At 42.5% G+C, this 18,262-nt stretch overlaps 1 protein-coding gene and 1 pseudogene across 1 annotated transcript; one reads left to right on the top strand and one right to left on the bottom strand.

Moving 5' to 3' along the window:
- The window catches only part of LOC120759780 (major facilitator superfamily domain-containing protein 1-like), a 33,264-nt pseudogene extending 31,876 nt beyond the window's left edge, over window positions 1-1,388 (top strand).
- A 1,993-nt stretch (window positions 1,389-3,381) lies between these two features.
- On the bottom strand, window positions 3,382-18,262 carry JPT2 (Jupiter microtubule associated homolog 2). Its single transcript, XM_040079231.2, has 5 exons — window positions 18,072-18,262; window positions 11,552-11,700; window positions 10,946-11,088; window positions 6,461-6,506; window positions 3,382-5,719 (listed from the first exon to the last, which is right to left on the bottom strand). The coding sequence occupies exons 1-5, from the start codon at window positions 18,113-18,115 to the stop codon at window positions 5,535-5,537; spliced, it is 567 nt and encodes a 188-aa protein (XP_039935165.1). The 5' UTR covers window positions 18,116-18,262; the 3' UTR covers window positions 3,382-5,534.

The raw sequence follows: 18,262 nt of genomic DNA on the forward strand, positions 1-18,262 counted from the left end.
TCTGATTTAAAGAAGAGTTGTGGCATACTTTCCTTAAAGTCTGCCAACAGTTAACTAGGTTCTCACTGGTGTAGCACAAAAGCCTCACTGCCTGCTCTGTTGGGTGCCACTGGGAAGCATTCCTGTCCCTCTCATGTGTTCACTGCCTATATTGAGAACTTCTGTTGGCTAGAGAGGGTTTTATAGAAACTATTGAACAAAGATCCTTGCACTTGCTCATAAAAGCCCTGTCACAGAATCTGAAGATGCGGGGACACTTTGGTGACCTTTGGGTCTCTTGCACAAAGACCATCTTCAGGGTGGGAAGACTCTACTGGAGCTTCTAATAAGGCAGCGTTCTTCTGGACGGATTGCTCCTGTCTTTCAGCTCACATGGAAAAAGCTCAAAGCTGACGTAACAGAAAGGAGGGAGATGATGACCCTGACTACCTGCTCACCTCCACCGGGCACACTGATCGATTACTCTTACCCAGCTTTTTTCAGTAATGACCCCTTGATGACCAGGAAGCCACCTTCACTTTGCCTGTCTTCCCCATTTTTGCTGGACACCCACAGCTGGGATACCAGAGCTCAGCTCTGAGCTTTCAAAAAGGCAATTGTATGGCTCTCATACTTTAGCTGAGCTTGTCACAAAAGGATGGCATTCACAGAGGTGAACATGCTACAAGAAATGGAAGGAAACAATCAAGGGGTTTTTTGTTTAACTTTTGTAGTGTCGCACTTACCATGATTATGGGTAACTGAAACTCCCACCCCTTACACTGGCCCCAGCCTTAAACAACCTGGGCCTTAACATTTAGGCTGCACATATTCTCTGGCCAAACATTCCTCTCACCAAAGACACAGTGGATTGAGACTTGCAAAATATATAGACTGAAGCCTGAAAGTGGACATTAGTTCAGGCAGTTCACACTGAGTTGGACTTGTGTTGCCCTTCATGCTCCCAGCAGATAGAATGTTAAACGCTGACACAGTAGAGCACACATTTATGTAAGTCTGTGGGAGGAGACAGTGGAGAAAAAGCCATCATCTTTATGATCTTTAAGAAGAACCTGGCACAAAATGTTAAGTTCCTGTTACTACAACAGGCCCCTGTGCTTCTGATACACCTGGACACAGAGTGGTCTGTGGTTTTAGCTTAAGTGGCACATAGCACACACCCAAGCAGCAGAGGAGGGGTCATGGAGAAACCAGAGGCAGCACAGCTAATATTTCATATATCTGTATGTGTAGGAGGGAGGAAGAAAGCAGTGAGTAAGACACCACAATTAGAAGGCAAGCTGGACCTAGAGAGGTTGATGAATAAAGCAAATTCCTGCATTCTTGCAGGCTATGGGGAGTATTTTGACCTGCTTGAGGAAGAAGAGGTTGTCCTGTTAGCAATGTAAGGAACTTGAAAGAAACGGAAAGCCAATTCAAGATGAGAATGTCTTCATTCCCAGAAGAAAGATAAAACCACAAAAATAATCAGGGCTGCTAATTTAGCCCAATAATTTAAATCTGCCTCTTCCTGCTCACCAACTATGTTCAAAGAGAGCAGTGGTGACTGGGCACAGTCTAGGCAGCCAACTTAGCCTGCTGTAAGACTTCTGGGCATCAGTTTTCAGCCAGCAATGAATTGTTACCCAGTCCACTCCTTGTACAGCTGATAACCAGTAATGAAAGCTTGGACATGTGACCAAGTCTCCCCCCGAGGCAGGATGCTGTGACCAGTCTTTGCCTTAGAGGAAACAATGGAAAATTCCAGTCTCAATGACATTTAATCCATCACCTTTTCCAAAGGGAAGCAATAACGGTTTCAGCAGAGCTTCAAGCTGAAATTTAACAAGAGGCACATCAGGGGCTTGGACAAATTGCTGTATGGCCAGCTCCACCACACAATCACCCAAGACACTTGGACATCTGGTGTGATCATATTGTACATAAGCAACTCTGACAACCTTCCAGGGAACATACTACAGCAGTTACTCATATAGTGCTTAATTAATTGCCTCCAAACATCACTACTTTACATATCTTCTCTCACTAGACAAGCCCCAAGAATGTACTTTGGATATTCCAAGTCTGATTAGTCTGTATAAATAATTCAAAAACCTCACAGTAATACTGCTTAAAACACCAACAGAGAGGACATAAATCTTCCTCACTAAGAGTGCAATGCAGGGTTTGATGCAGTGATGCAACAGATAAGACAGTATCAGACAGTGCTTGCTTAAAAAGTTTTGCTCAGTAACAAGCAGTCCTCACTAGGAAAAACATGCATGATCTGGGTTAACTGGCATGCATGGGGATCAGGAGGGATGATACACTGCAGCTAGGCTGTTCACTAGAGCTGTGAAGTCTTGTACAGGACAGCCATGGTAATATGTTTAGGGACTAAGCAGCAGATATGCCTAGAACCACACGACTCATGAAAGCATGCAAGTCCTCTTTTAACCACTTCCCAGGCTAAGCTTACTATGGACACCATCATTTTCCTTCCCAGACTGAAAGAGCAACTCAGGTAACGTTCTATCCAAAGTGTTTAGTACAAATTGGCAGATTGGGGGAAAGCAATGAGGTAACACATACAGTTGCAAAGTAGAGCTATACTGCAGTCTACTGTTGGCCGCAGCTCAAAGGAAAGACAGTCCTTCATTACTAATGTGCTATCTATCAAGGACATTGATTGCCACATTCCCACACTATGCAGATCCCACCCAAACTGGACATGCTTCAGAGGAGAGTTCCAAACTGTAAATGGCCAAACACAGATGTCACCGTAGGAGTGAGGGCTGGCTGAGAGGCTCTCAGAGAGCATCACAGCCTAGAAGCTCAGGCATGAGTGTCACAGACATACAACAATCCTGGCTGAGAGGCCACTGTATCCAGCTCACCCACAACTGCAGTATCAGTAGCTGCAGTTCCCTCCTCTGTCAGCCAAGGCAGAAGGGAGTGATCCAAGTCTGGCACATGTTTTATGCACTCACTAGAAACACACAAGTGAGGCTACAACTTTTCCACATAAAGAATAGCCTGTGCTCAAGGGGAATGTTTTCCTACAAATAGCCTTAAATATTTAAAATATTTGAATATTTAATTCTGTTTACAATATTGCTGAAGAACATAACAGAATCCCAGTGTGGTACAGAGTGTCATGGAACGTTTCCCACAAAAAGGCATTAAGCTGAGCTCTTGCTATTGTCCTACCCCTCCCCAGGGATAAGAGGTGTCTGTCTCACGGGCAGCCTTAGGCAGGATGTCACAACTCCTGAGCACAGTGTCATGTACAAAAGGCCTGAAAATATATGTGCAATTTTTCAGACAGTAAAATTCACCAGTGTATCTATGGTGAAACAGAGTACTGACCAATTTATAAAAGCAGGCATCTACAGCACACAATGAAGTAACAAAATACAGAGGTTTATTGATAACTGCATGTTCTGCCATTTGATTTCCAATCCCCTTGTCCCAGAGAAATGCTCAGATCAATCTTACTTGAAGAGTTGAAAACATTGTTTAGATTCCCAAGAAAGAAATGCAAGAAAATTAATACAGTTTAACTAATTTAAGGCCTAGTTAGAAGTTGCTCTTTAAAAGACAGGCACTGAAGCCAATGCACATCAGGTACTAAAAGATGCCAAATGCTTGGTATTGCATATAGCATCAGCTACACCAGAACCTGCAATGTAGAAAGCAGCCTCTGGTTGACTTTTCTACATGACAGCTTCCTGTGAAGTACTGGAACAAGGAACTGAAATGGCTAATGTGTCTGAGACTCAGCCAGAGGCTGGAGAGCACAGACTCAGGAAGAGCTGTTAAGAAATACATGTTTGGAAGTAATAAAGTTCATTCAAGGGTTGCAGTTTGAACTACTGCCTTGTTTTCCCTGGGGGGGAAATTAACAGGCAGCTCCAAACCAATCTGAAAGGTACAAAGGCATTTAAATCCCTACTTTCAATAGTTGTTTCTATTCTAGCACTGCCCCGTATGTTTCACTATTTGAAAAGGCAACTAAGTCTTAAAGCAGTCACCCACTGCTGCTGACACAAGAGAACTACACGACCTAGGAAGCATTACAATCACAGAGAGGTTTAGCACCTGGCCGAGCATCCTGTCACAATGGCAGCAGTTCCCAGGGAATGTGGGCTAGAACAGCAGTGGATATACACAATAAGGCCACTTGTTCTTTGGTGTACCTGAACAACTCCTGCTTTGATATGTCAGATTTAAAAGGTCAGTATTCAATATATTTAACAGTAAGCACCTAGAGTTAACATTCATATGTCAAAACTCTGGATATGATAATAAAATCCATTCAGAGAACAAACCCTCCCCCAAAAACATCTGTGCAAAACATGCACATCTTCCAAACATGATTTATGACAGATTTTAGTAATACAAACCTTCTGTTTGTGCTGGCTTGGTTTTTCCAACTAAGGTAATCTACAGCAAAATCAACTACAGATCTAGGTTGGGAGAACTCACATAGCTCTCCCAACCTTACCAACAAAAATCTGAGACAGTCAAAGGCAAAGATAAGGCTGATGAAAGATAGGTGAATTCACTAACAGACTCAGCACAAGCAAAACCAACAGGAAATTCAGTGTGGTGGAGGCAGGAGAACAGTCCTGGTTTCCATGGGGAGCCAAGTGAAAACCTGTGAAGCTAAGCCCTTTCTACACAGGCTGGGCCAGAGTGACCTGGCTGACACCTCAGCATATTCTCCATGGTTAACTATAAATTTCCAAGTTGCGTCTTTTCAAAGAGTACCATAAAACCATATTGTTTGCACCCACATCTTTACCAGAAAACATAAACAGCAGTTGGACTCCCACATGTGAAGGGTTGGTAATCAGCAAATTACTACAGGCATCCAAAAGACCTGAATACCTAGGGAGGGGAAGGCCACAATCTTCACAAACATATGAGAGTTTATGAGTATGAAAGAAACTTTCAGCATTATTTTGTCCTTGTATCAGCAATCATGTGCTGCAAGCAAGAAAGGAAAAAAGAAGCAATGACTGATGACACTCTTAACTATGGCAACACTACTTCTTCCAGTGGAACATATTTATATTCACATGACTGTCAGTCAGCTCACACTGTGAAGCTGCATCCCATGGCCTAGGGGAAAGCCCATCCTACCTGCTGTACTTCAGAATCTTCACGTGTGACCTCCAGGACCCTTCCCATTCACAATGTTTGACACGTTGACTGTATGAATAAGCCTGATTCCACAAGAGCATCCTGAACCACAAGCTAGCTAAGAACCTAAAGTCTGAGGAACTCACCACTAAGTAGCACTATTTTTCACAAAGTTACACTAATATCTGGCTCTGCCACCCAACTAGGCAGGCCAATACTCACATCTTCCACAAGGCACCCATTCCCTCCCCAGCCCTTCCTCCCCAAATCACCTGGCTATCCTTCCTGTGCACTCTAACATAACCCTCATCCATCTGCCTAAGAATCTATTCACACACAGTAGTGTATAAACTGACCTCACCAGCACAGACAAGAGTTTCTCCATTAGTGACAGTGACATGATGACCCTAATAGAATGCAATGCTGGATTTCCCCCCTGGCGGATTGAGGACTTTGTTGTGTGAGCGTGGTCTTGGCCCTAGTCGGGGTTCGTGATTGTCTATCTTGGCTTCTGGCTCCTTGCATCGCTCCTCTTTGCCCAGAGTTTTTTTCTCGCCCCCATCTTCCAGGTGTGGTTTGATATTTTCTGTAGCTGCATTAAAGAAAACAGATTAGGTCATCAGATCACTTACTATTCTGTAGTGCACAAAGTGCCTCATCTTCTGTCAGCTGCATTATTTCCCATCTCCCATCCATAGCACACCAAGCTTTCTCATTACCTGTTCATTTTTCCTGAAGAAAACATGCTAAGAAAATAATTTAACTTTTCACAACAATTCCTCTCTTCCTTCAGAAATCTTTACAAGGATATGAAGACTGAGCAATACACATTCAGAATTATTTTTGGCAGTTGCAGGCAATTAAGAGATACAACGTACCAATCAGTCCTTTTATACTAAGCTGGAATGCAAGGTTCCCATCATTCTTTAGCAATTAACTGAGCAATAATACATTTTGTCAGTCAGCTGTTTATTATTTACAACTACAGAAGGCCAAAATTAGCCATTTGAATGAGATGGCAAGAGAGGAAGAGGTAACTGAAAAATAAGAAGAATACCTGATGTTTTGCCATACACAGATTCCATACATATCTGCATATACACACAAAGTCTAAACACACAGACAAAGAGTATCATGACTCACTCACGTGTTCTCCTCAATAAGGGGAAGAGAACCATTTCTCTGAGACAAGCGATTAGATTTCCCACTAAACTTTTCACTCATATTATCCTAAAAACATGAGTCTAAGGCTAGTGTTTAAGCAGAAGCACAAGAAACTTCCTCATAGCTTATCTTCCCAAAGAGAAGAAAGAAAATAATTTCTCTTGCTGACCTTCTGGCTTCTTTGGTATTTCCTCTTCTTTTAAGACAATGTGATCCTGCAAAGAAATCAAAAACTATCTTAGTGTATTATTGTTCTCAAACAGCAAGCTTTCACAAATTCCTTCTCAAAGTTTTGCTTCATTTCTAAGTTTATAGATCACTGATCAAATAAAAGCAAGCTGTGTGTAGCCCTTCACCCCCTCCACTTCTTCAGAACCCCAAAAGCAGGGGCACAAATCTATTATTTTATGGCAAGGTGCATATCTAAGACAATTCATTGAAACATGGATGAAGAGGCTACATTAGATCATCAAAACGGTAAGCATAGCAGTGGGTTAAGTGCCAGACTCAATTTTAGAGGCCTTCTCCAACCTTAAGGATTGATTTTAAGGTCAGGAATTACCATTCCTGTCAAGCACCTGCTATCATGCAGGAGAAGTTGGTACACACAACTATAATACAAGCAGCCCTTGAAGACCCTATTTGTACACAGCAATTCCTGTCTTCAGGAAGTATCCCAACAGACAAGTAATATTCAAAACATTTAAAGACCTATTCCCCAACAATCTGAACTGACTGTTGGAAATACACGGCCACACTTCAGAGAAGTGTGTTTTTCCACCCACAAAACTCAATTTGCAGTATTTTTTATAAATATGTTGTATTCTTTCCACCTCAGTATCTCCTGCAATTCCAACGCTTTAAATAATGACATAAGAATTTCCACAATGGTGTCCTCCATTTAGTCAGGAATTAATGGGAAATAAAGTTACATTTCTAAAATGTAACTAAAAAGAAAGAGCAATCATCCCAATAAAGGGGACAGAGAAACAAAGGCAAGCCTTCTACACCAACAGCACTACTCCTGCAAAAACCTAGCTTCCAAAATCTTATTTTTCCTCCTCATCCTTTCATATGGACCCAGACACTATTCAGAACATGCATAAAAAGAAAGCACTCTACCAAACACCTTAAATTTAAGGGGGGAAAAAACAAAGGCAAGAAAGTTAAATTGGACTGATCCGTTCTTCCTAAGCTTCCAGGAAAAACCAGACCGTTTTCAGCACAATGACAATTTCTGTCCTGGTTCCAGACAGTATGGGATCAATTTCTGCAGTAGCCAGGGAGGGCATGGCTGGACCTGGAGCTTATTCTGTACCACATCATGTGCAGATGTGTGGGGGAAGCAGTGGTGGCTGAGCGGTTTGGGTACCGTGAGAACCGTTCATCCTTCTTGCACACTCCATTATTAGTTTTGTTGCTGCTACTGTTTTCTTATCCCACTGCTATTTCTGGTAAATTGTTCTTATCTCAACCTGTGATTTTTACCTTTTACCTCCAATTTCCCTCCCCAGCCACAGGGGGAAGGGGAGCATGAGTAGTGCATGTTTTAGAGTGTTTTCAGTGGGAACACTAAACTGAGGAATACCATTCCTAAACCACATCAGTTTCACAGGATGTTAACCTTTTCATGCTGTTTGACATGCTGGAAACATTATCACCGTAATAGCTACTCACTTATTAGTATTTACTTAGAGCAAGGCAGCAGGTCGTAAATCTGCATATAGAGCACTTAAATACAGTAACTGGTAATGTATCCTGCTTTTTCCAAACCCAGATGCGGTCATAACTACAAGCAACTATTACACATACCAGCTTTAAGATCAAAACTCAACTGCATAACCTACGTGTAACAACTATAACGCTATACTAAGAGACACCTTTGTCTTGTACAAATCAAGTACCTGCTGGGCCTGACACCACTGATCCTAAGTTGACTTTTTCACTGTTGATGACTTAAACCTAATCTGTTCAAGTGCTTTCAACTTGACTGTAGATACATGTATATAAGAGAGGCGAAGTGCACAGCCAGGCCTCACAAAGGTTTTATGACTGTAGCTTACTGGAGTTTATGACTGTAGCTCACCAACTTTCCAAGTCTGCATCAAAATCACATCTGCCAAACTGCAGAATAAGAAGAAATATCTCCTCCCTATCCAGTTTAAATGCCTCTTGGCTCTGTCAGGAGCTCCAGCTCACTTACTTTCATTTACGAGAAAGATCAAAGGCTTTTTTTCTTTTTTTTTTTATGCACATCTACAGTCTAATTAATACTTTTACAATACACTGCAGAAATCTGATACACCCAAAATAACAAGCAGTCCTGGGGTGACTTTTTGACGCTTGTATCCCCAGTTGTCTGTTCTGTTTATGCTGTATGTTAAGTTCTGTACCTTTAAGACTAAGTAACACCTGTGCTAATTAACCAGTATAGCCTTGCCCCTGCTGAGTAACAGCTATATCCAATAAGGATGGGTGAGTTAAAAGAGGGGGTTAGCTGTTATGGGGAGGATCATCATGGACGAGCAACCTTGAGGAGCATGAAGCAGGGACTCATGAAATCCTGATGAGAGAGAGAATCACTGCTGCGAGACTAGTACTGAGAGCGAAGGGGAGAAAGAAGACGCGTGGAGTTTGTTTGAAAACAGCATTCCTTCCTCTGCTCCTGGACTGTGCTTGTGTGAGGCATGGACAAGCAGTGGCACGGAGACCTGCTTTGCTCTTAGTTATTTTTAGCTAGCTGAGGCAGAGAAGCTCTTTGGACTGTTTTCTTTCTTTTTCTTGTATCATGGGTTGGCACAGTTTTATTTTCTAGTTACAGAGAAATGTGGAATGTGTTTCCCTGCCAGGACCTTAGAGTTGCTGTGGGGGGGAGGACAGGGACCTATCAGAAAGCTAGCCAAGATATTGGTAGCTAATTTAACCAATGAAAATGCCAATGTGACTTCGGAAAGGACATTTAAAACTCTCATCTCTGGCAGATCGGTCTCTTTCTGTGGAGCTGGCCATGAGGTAACATCATGGGCAGCCAGGGGCCCGGGTCAGGCCCAGCCAGGCCTCCAGGAGCTGCTGCCTGCATGGAGAGAGAGAGGCTCGGGCTGAGCCTTTTTCTCCTGGCTGCCAGCAGGAAGAAGAAAAAAGAACAGCTCAGCAATGCCACGTGCTTACAGCTTTGTGGCAGCTCCGAGCTGGCCGCCCTGGACGAGACCCAGGGGTGGAAGAGAGGACCTCCACCGGCTTCCCCTGTTGGCGCAGCTTTGCATCTCTACAGCCCTGCAGCCTGGGCAGGGAGCACATGGCCACTGCAGGCCTGGGCAGATTCAAGCCTTTCCTGGAAACATGGAGCTTCCGAAGCACAACCCTTCCTTGAGAGAAAGGAAACAGAGGGTACGTAGACCAGACACCGCATTAAATCAGTGGATTAGAAATGAAAGAACTGATAATATTATTGGAATAGGATTGAAGAAGTGGGCATTTTTTACCGGACTTCTCTGGGGTAAACTATGGAGAAATGGACTGTTCTTTGTAGCATCTTGGAGTTGTTGGGGAGAATTCTAATTCTAATCAAAACTGAGAACTGATGTGTTGAGATTTAATTGAGAGCTTTGAAGCCCCCGCTCCTGGGTTAAGAGGAGGTCTCAGCCTTTGAAACAAAGATAATTTTATATTAGAAGAAGCATTTGTAAACAGTACCCCAAATCCATTGAGAGGCTCATAGGTGGCCAAAAAGGAAGACTGCTAACAGAACATCACAATCTGCAAAAACTCCGGGCAGTTGCAGATTGGGACACTGGGAGCTACTGAACTATTTTTGTCTTGTAGCAAATGTCTCCATAATACTCTAGAGAGACTCTTCTCCTGAAGTAATGAATGATTGTTTAAATAGTGAAACTGACTGAAAATCACAAGTTGTGTCTTTCTATGTTGTTTTATAAGAAAGTTAATAGTTTGTAGAGGGAGGGAAGAGTATTTTTAAGTTTCATTCTGTTTTAGTTTTCTTTTTCCCAACTTTTTTTTTTCTTTCATTCTTTTAGTGTGTGTTAATAAAACTATTTTGTTCATTTTAAAGCTTAAGCCTGCTTTGCTTTTCTCCTAATCTCTCTCCCACAGAAAAAGAATAAACACTAAAACCACTACATCTTGGGACTGTTTAGTACTATCCTGGACTGAAAACCCCAGAGAGACACCCACATCTCATGCCTGCACCACCTTGGGCACTGGAGGAACTGATAAGAGACTGAGCAAACTGAGCTACCCACAAGCAAGGACTTTCTGAATTTACCATTCCCACTTCAGACCAATGAGAGGTTTTATTGTTTCATATTATTAATTCTTTAATGAATAAAGTGCTTGTGAGCATTTTGTTTGTTAAATAAATAGCTTTATCCACTTTTCTCCGAGGAACTCCTTTTTCTGGACTGGTTGGGGGGAGAGGCCATTTGGGTTTGCTTTCCAGAGGGACCCCATTCAGGGGTTCTCTCACAAATTTGCCCTAAACAAGGACACAAGCTGTCAAAGAGACTTTGGTAATAACTGTCTAACTCAAAGTCACGCCATGCACATTCAGTTCTGTTCTCAGGGAGAGCACAGATACATGACAGAGCACAACAGGACTGCTGGCTTCTTGATCTGACAGCAAGAGAAGTACAAATACCTTGGGTTTGTTTGGATGTGCTCGCACAATGCTGGGAGAGACAGGAGACCCAAAGATATCGCTTGTCTTCCCACCAGGTGGATTCATGCGTGGACGAGGCTGAGCAGAACTAGAGTCCTCAAAAATACCACTTTCTTTTCCTCCTGCAAGGCAGTTATTAAGACTTTTTTCTAGATTAGTTTTATCAGACAATATTAAAAAAAAGGAAGTACATATATATATGTAATTCAAGGACTTCTACAACCCTGCTGCCTAGGAACTTTGTCGAATTTGCCTAGTTGAAATCCTTTGTTACAACTGTGGATCTCAAATTCAGCTAACGGCTGATACAGGTCTACAACTGAAGTGGTTTCCTTTCATCATTTCTTAGAACCTCAATTTGGAAAGCATTAAGACTTGAATGATGTGCTAAACAGTCTGTGAACATGCAGATCACTGATATATTCTTATATTCAGAAGTCTGAAGAGATTTGTTATTCAAACCTACACAGTATATAAAAATGCAACATAAAGAGACAGATCCCAGTGTTCCCAGTTTAAGAACACAAAACCATTCTATGCTGCAATTCAGAGCCCAGCCACACAGGAAGAGGGGGCAGTTTTTACCTGGAGGGTTTGTTCTTTTTGGAATGTTCTGAGGTTGTTCTGATGCTCCAAAGATATTGGACGCCATCCGGTGCGGCTTGCTTGAAGAAGACACTTCTTCTGTACTCCCAAAGAGATTATTAGAATCTCCCCCTGGGGGCTTCAACACCCTACAGCACAGAATGACAAACGAGATATAAAAGTTCATTTAAAATTTATAGCATTCAACCTATTTGATGTACCCATCCCATTCTCTCTTTATATGTAACTATCCTCATTTTAATTTAGGTAATTCTGCTATGGCCATGAAGTATCTACTTTTCAAGAGCTGTTTTAATATTCTCAAGCTCACCACAAGTATTGCCCACCTCCTGGTCAGTCAACTTGATCATTAGGGTATCTGTGACTACATGGAATGATCCTAACACTGCCACCTACACAAATGGCTACGCTATCTGTGGTGTTCCAGAAACAACAGAGATTAAGAGAAGCCTTATGATGGTTAGGATTTTAAAAATAACCATTACAAGAATCAAGACTTTCTGCTAAATTACATGCCAACTTTGAACCTATAATACAATTTCAAACCCACTAACTTTTAAATAAAGGTAGACATTTCATAACTACTAAAAAATTTGCTAGTCTCAACCATCAGTTATCATAATAGCTGCTGCAGTTTAGAATGGAGAGATAGAGATAGAATACCAAAAAGCCAATTCTTTAGCGGTCAAGCTGCAAATCCATTAAAACTAAAGCTTTGCACCAGAGGATATCAAATGGAACTGCAGAAAAATTGGAGTTTACAACAGAAGTCATGCCTGTCCTTCAGCAGTATTCCCATAGTTAATGCTTATGTCTTGTTCAACAGCTTACAGGTTCTGCCCCAAAAAGGAATCAAACTACTATTTGGGAATAGAATAATGGAATTAATTGGAAAATTAACAGAAAAAGCTCAGGAAAACAGACGAATACCTAAATATGTCTGGAAAGAAGTTCAGCAAAAAAAAAAGGACCTAGGGGTGCTGGTTGACAGTGCCTGAACAAGAGCTGGGTGTGCCCAGGTAAGCAAGAGGGCCAGTGACATCCTGGCCTGTACCAGGATGAATGTGGCCACCAGGACAAGGACAGTAACCTCTGGGCACTGGTAAGGCATCTGAAATTGTAGGGGCAGTTTTGGGCCCCTCATAACAAGAGAGATCTTAAGTGGCTGGAGCATATCCAGAGAAGAGAACGGAGCTGGGGAAGGCTCTGGAGCATAAGTCTAATGAGGAGTGGCTGAAGCAGCTGGGGGAGGCTCAGCCTGGAGAAAAGAAGGGGGCAGCCAGGGGGAGTGGTGGGCTCTGCTCCCAGGGAACAGGGACAGGACAACAGGAAACAGCCTCAAGTTGTGCCAGGGGAGGGCAGACTGGACATCAGGAGGAATTTCTTCACAGGAAGGGTTGTTAAACATTGGAATGGGCTGTCTGGGGCAGTGGTAGAGTCACCATCCCTGGAAGCATTCACAAAATGACGGAATATGGCACAAAATGCTCTAGTCTAGTTGACAAGCAGTCAAAGGTTGAACTCCATGATCTTAGAGGGCTTTTCCAATCTTAATGATTTTGGGATTCTGTATCAAAAAATAAATTTTACAGTTATATCTACCAATCGCTCACAGTCTTAGCAGCTGAACAAAAGTAGTAACTCAATTATACTAATCTGAAATCTTGAACTGGAACCTAAAGTAACCTTTGTTTTTAAACCAAGAGAACAGTTACAGATTGCAAGATCTTGATCCCACCCTACCTGAACATAATTCAAATGTCAGCGAATTACTACAACCCCTCCTCTCTTGAACCCTGTGACAGCAGCACATCATTACAGCCGAGCTATGCCAAGCAAAAAATGGGGTTCCTCTTGGTGCCAAGATCTACTCCAGTTTAAGATTTAATTTCACAAAAGTAGAGATATTTGTCTGCTCTGTCAGAAAATTAGCTTTGTGTACATTTCAGATCTCAAGATCCAGAAAGCAGTTTTAGGCCTTTTGGGAAGGAGAAAAAAGCTCCTCTTTTAGTCTGCTGTGAGAAATCAAGGCACAGAAAATTCTCAAAACCTTGCACCTACAGGCCTAGACTTAGAAATGAATACAGCGTTTGCTCTGAGACCTTGGAAAAGACGTCTGGATTTAGAGACTAGAAGCAAGAATGTGGATTTGTAGTTTAAGTAGAAACATGTTAAGCTAGGTAGTGGAAAGTTTTAGAGTTTAAAGTTTAAGATATGGAAGTAGTTATAAAGGTAATAAGAAGTTTTAAGGTGTAGTTCTGCAAGTTTGTGTGTCATTATATGATTAGTTTAAAAAGTCCACACTGGAGCAAAAACATGTAAAACAAAATAATTAACTATTGGGTTAAAGACATAAACATTCTTTGTGGCAGTAGTTTATTGGATAATAATCTTTAAAAGGCGTGGTAACTAGAGATCTTGTGACTACTGGCTTATGCCGTGAAGACGTTCTCACCCTTCATGAGACTGTAGAAGATAAGAGCAATAAATCATGCTTTAATACATCTCTCAGCAGTCCCATCTCTCTCGTGCAATCCCAACAGTCTGGGAATAGTTTATGTAGACAGTATTAGCCTTAGTATTGGCCTTTGCTGGCCAATTTCAGTATTTTAATCCTTGGTATCACTGTGGACTTAATAAACACCTTTAGCTTAAGGAATAACTAGAATTTCAGCAGACAGGAAAAGTCCTTGTCCAAAACACAGGTTAGATCATAGAAAGCTTATTTATTTACAATTTAAGCATCCAACAGACTACAGATTCAGTTTGCCTCTGTGCTCTCCATGTATTTTAGAAGACTTAAACCCACTATTAAAGCATAAATTGTATGGGTAAATTATGTATTTTAATCAATAAAACGGTCCAGAAACCATGAGGTAGTTTAAATATTTAAAGTGGGGACACTAAAGGAAAAGGGAACTCCACAAAAAAAGTCATTTGGGAAGGGGCGTCTTAAAATTGACTCCTCTCACATAATTTAAATGATTTTTGACTTTTCCTATTCTTTTCATCTATTTTTTAACTGCATTTAGTCTTTCTTGCATTCCAACTACACTAAGTATACCAGCAAAGAGACTGAAAGGAAGTAAAAACTTGTTTTTACAGCTGGAGTCTCTTACACCCCAGATTCATTCAATTTACCACACTGTTTTCTTAACACATGCCTACAAGCATAGAAGAGAAGAATAAAATAACTACATTCAGAATTTTTTTTTTGTTTAAGAAAAATAGCCAGTCATAAGAATCAAATTACTTCTCATTCCTGCAGTGGGTTTTAAGAGCTCTTACAGAAAGAAATTCTAGAGAAAATCCATTTTAAGATTAAAAGTCTCGATAATTCAGTAAAGAAACTTAAGCAAAATAAATCCTACACTGATTAATCTTCTACTGTCCTCTTATTTTCAGCTTAGCATCCACACTAAGAAAACCCTACTAGTGAATAAATTAACCAGAGGCATCACTGGTGGTGCTTACAAGGTGGAAATCAGCAAAAGTACTTTTTCTGCTAGCATCACACAAAATAATGTCTTGACTCTACATACACAGAGTGGATTTACCACCTCAATTTCAAGAGCTTTGAAATGCTGGGAACCTTCCAAGCATTACATAAATGTTCAAATGGCAGCAATACCAGGTTAATAAAATTCGAACTAATACAAAGTCATTCACAGGAATTGCCAAAAATAACCTTGAAATATAGCAACAAAGTCCATCAGCTGATGCCAACAAAGAGGACAGGGCTTTGCACTCGTTCCCTCCAACCAAATATGTGTGAGACTAGGAAGCTATTTTCTTTCGTGTAGCCTCTAAGAGCACTGCTCAGTGTACTACCACATACTCAGTGCTAGAGCAGTGAGGCATGCAGACCCCCCACACTAAGTAAGAAAATCAGATTTCACCTGTAAATCTTACCGAAGGAAAACAGCACACTAAACTCAGCAAGCCAAGATGAGCTGCTTTAACAGAGTACACACAAATTTAACATATGCTGTATAGTAACTTTAGTTTATAGTAATTTATAATTATAACTTTATAGTAATTTTAGTTTACATCAGTATTATGCCAGTTTATTATATCGAGATATTATTCTTTCTTGTAGCCAGGTATGCTGGGTCTTTCTTCCTTTGGGAAGGTGTTGTTTTTTTCTTTCAAACTGTGGAAAAACAACCCTTTGTCTTCTACAAAATCTAAATCTGCCTTGCTCCCCCTCCCCTCCAGCAGACCAGAAGTTTGTGAACTCCTCTAAAACAGCTAAATCCAGAGCCCTATTCTGCAAGTTTAAAAGCCCCTACTAATTGCTTTGTTCTCTTCTGGCAGATTTGAAGAATTTTAATTAGTTCTTCTGATCTTTTTTTAATCCCCTACGTTCTAACACACTTGAATTTGAATGCCCTTTCCCCATTAAGCCTTTCAGCCCACCTATGGAAGGCTTATCCACTACTTCAAGACACCCTTTACATAATTTTTTTTAATCCTGCCAGAAAGTTAAACACTGAAGTTTTACCAGTTTTCAGACTGTTCTAATACAGTAGATCTGCATTATACATAAGAAACTAGCAGAAAGCAGGTGTTGAGGTTTGGAACCACAGGCTCTAAAACAAGACCATAGGTCCTGGGGTGCTCCTGCTGTGGGATCAATAAAGACTCGTGGCTCATTAAACACCTCAGTCACATACAAACAGCAAGCTGTGTTACGCAACCATGCTCTTGATCTGAAAGCTCCATGATACTCTGCAGTGGCCCCGACGGGAGTAGAGGAACATCATGAGTATTACATTTCCAAGATGGTTAAATGTATCATTGTCAGCTCTTTGCAGTAGTTGTGAAATTGCTCATACACAGGATGAATGGAGAGTATTTTAACACAACGCATCTTTATAGCGCACAACAGCAGAATGATACAACTCTGTCCTGCTTTGCTTCTAGAAGCTCTTAGACAAATAGCTCCAAGTTTTACTTTGAAAAAGCAAAACTTCCTTAAAAATACAACGTGTCATTGTTAAAGTTTACGAAAATAAAACTAGGCAGTTAATTTGATTCAGCCAACTAGTTGCTTGCTCTATCACTGTACACACTAACAGGATCACTAGCAACACGTTTCACTGGACAATTAAGATGAAAGCTTTCACTTAAAACCTTCTTAGCATCATTTATTTCTAACAGTAATACCCCAGTATTATTAAGTTCTCAAAATGCAAGCACTTGTTTATAATTTTCTAGACAAGATTTTCACACTAGGAAGACTTTTTTTTCCCCACTTCCACAGCTGGTGGTGATTGCTGCAGGGATTTGGAATTAGGCTCAGTTTTATTTAGAGCAACTTCTACATACCAAGAACTGCAAAAGGATTTGCATTCTCACTAAACAAAGTTTTGTTCAGGGAATGAACAGAATAAGCTGTATCTTTAAACCAGGTACTTTGCCCTTGATGGCCCAGGCCATGAGTCATCATAGTGAACGCCTCAGAGACCACGCTGCAAACCGCTAAAGGATGCTCCTGCATTGCTGCCACGGGCTCTGGTACAGAGCTATGAGTGGCTCCAGCCTCCTCTCAGGAACCACGAACACACCCCGAACACGGCAACGGGGAGCAAACTTTTGCTCGCTGTTAACTAACACGCTGCAATGGTCTGCCGGGAAACCCAATTGATGCGTTAAACATGATTTCAATATTACTATGAGAGCAGACACTTCTCAGAGACTACACTAAGGACAGAGCATCCTCAGAAGTCTTCTAAAACCAGGTCACAGCTTGGAGCGACTAGAAAGCGGGAAAACTTAAAGGATCTGTAGTCAATTCCGAAACCCTTCCTCCTTCCCGCACGCGACAGCGTCGCAGATGGATTAATCACTGCACTCACGCCCTGCGGTATTCAGGGTATCTGCACTCCTCCAAACAAAGAAATATACTTCAACTTCGTAGGGCGAAAACAAGCCGACATCTGCTTCTGCAGGCGTTTGTGCTGAATCGTCCCCCTCACAGCTTTACAGAGAGTAGCTCACCCTCGCTCCCCGTGAGTAGAAGCACGGCGGCAGAAGGCGCTCCCCGGCCCTAGGCCCTTCTTCCCGCGCCGGAGTCCCTGCAGGAGCTCTGGGGTCGGGCCGGGAGCGGTACCCGTAGGTGCCCCCGCCCGGCCCTGGGGCTCCCCCCGTGTGCCCCAAGCGCGTCCTCAGCCCGAGGCAGCAACGACGGGAGCGCAACGCAGCCACTCCCCACCCAGGCCCCGGGGAACGGGACAAGTAAACTGAGGCACGGCGAAGGCATCAGCCGTGCGCTGGCTACTATCCAGCGGTACGGGAGGTATGGGGCTGCGCTTCCGCCCGCCACAGCGAAGAGGCCCCTGAGGGGGGACCCTATCTCCTCGGCCAGAGCCTACATCCCCAACCCGCCCCCCCTCTCCTCCTCACGGCCCTCAGCCGGAGCCCGCACCTCTCGCCCCCGAACAAAGCCCCACCGAGGACTCCGCGCCGCCGCAGACTCTTCCCCCCGCCACTCTACCTGGAGCTAGGCTTGGCCGGCTCGGCCTCAGCGCCCTGAAACATGGTGGCACTCGGCAGCTCCACTCCACAGCCCGGCTCCAACCCCGCCGCGGGGAGAGACGGCGGCCCCGCCTTGGCCGGCCATCGGTCGATTTAGCTGCCCATCATGGCGAGCAGCCTATCGTACGCAGCTCACCCGCTCAAAATCCC

Source organism: Hirundo rustica, chromosome 15 (assembly GCF_015227805.2).
Source record: "Hirundo rustica isolate bHirRus1 chromosome 15, bHirRus1.pri.v3, whole genome shotgun sequence".
Lineage (NCBI taxonomy): Eukaryota > Metazoa > Chordata > Aves > Passeriformes > Hirundinidae > Hirundo > Hirundo rustica.

Excerpts from the sequence above, each read along its gene's own strand:
- JPT2 (XM_040079231.2), bottom strand. The coding sequence starts at position 18,115 with ATGTTTCAGGGCGCTGAGGCCGAGCCGGCCAAGCCTAGCTCCAG. Across the intron at positions 11,701-18,071 it reads CCGGCCAAGCCTAGCTCCAG|GGTGTTGAAGCCCCCAGGGG; the intron begins GTAGAGTGGCGG and ends TCTGTGCTGTAG. Across the intron at positions 11,089-11,551 it reads AAAAAGAACAAACCCTCCAG|GAGGAAAAGAAAGTGGTATT; the intron begins GTAAAAACTGCC and ends ACTGCCTTGCAG.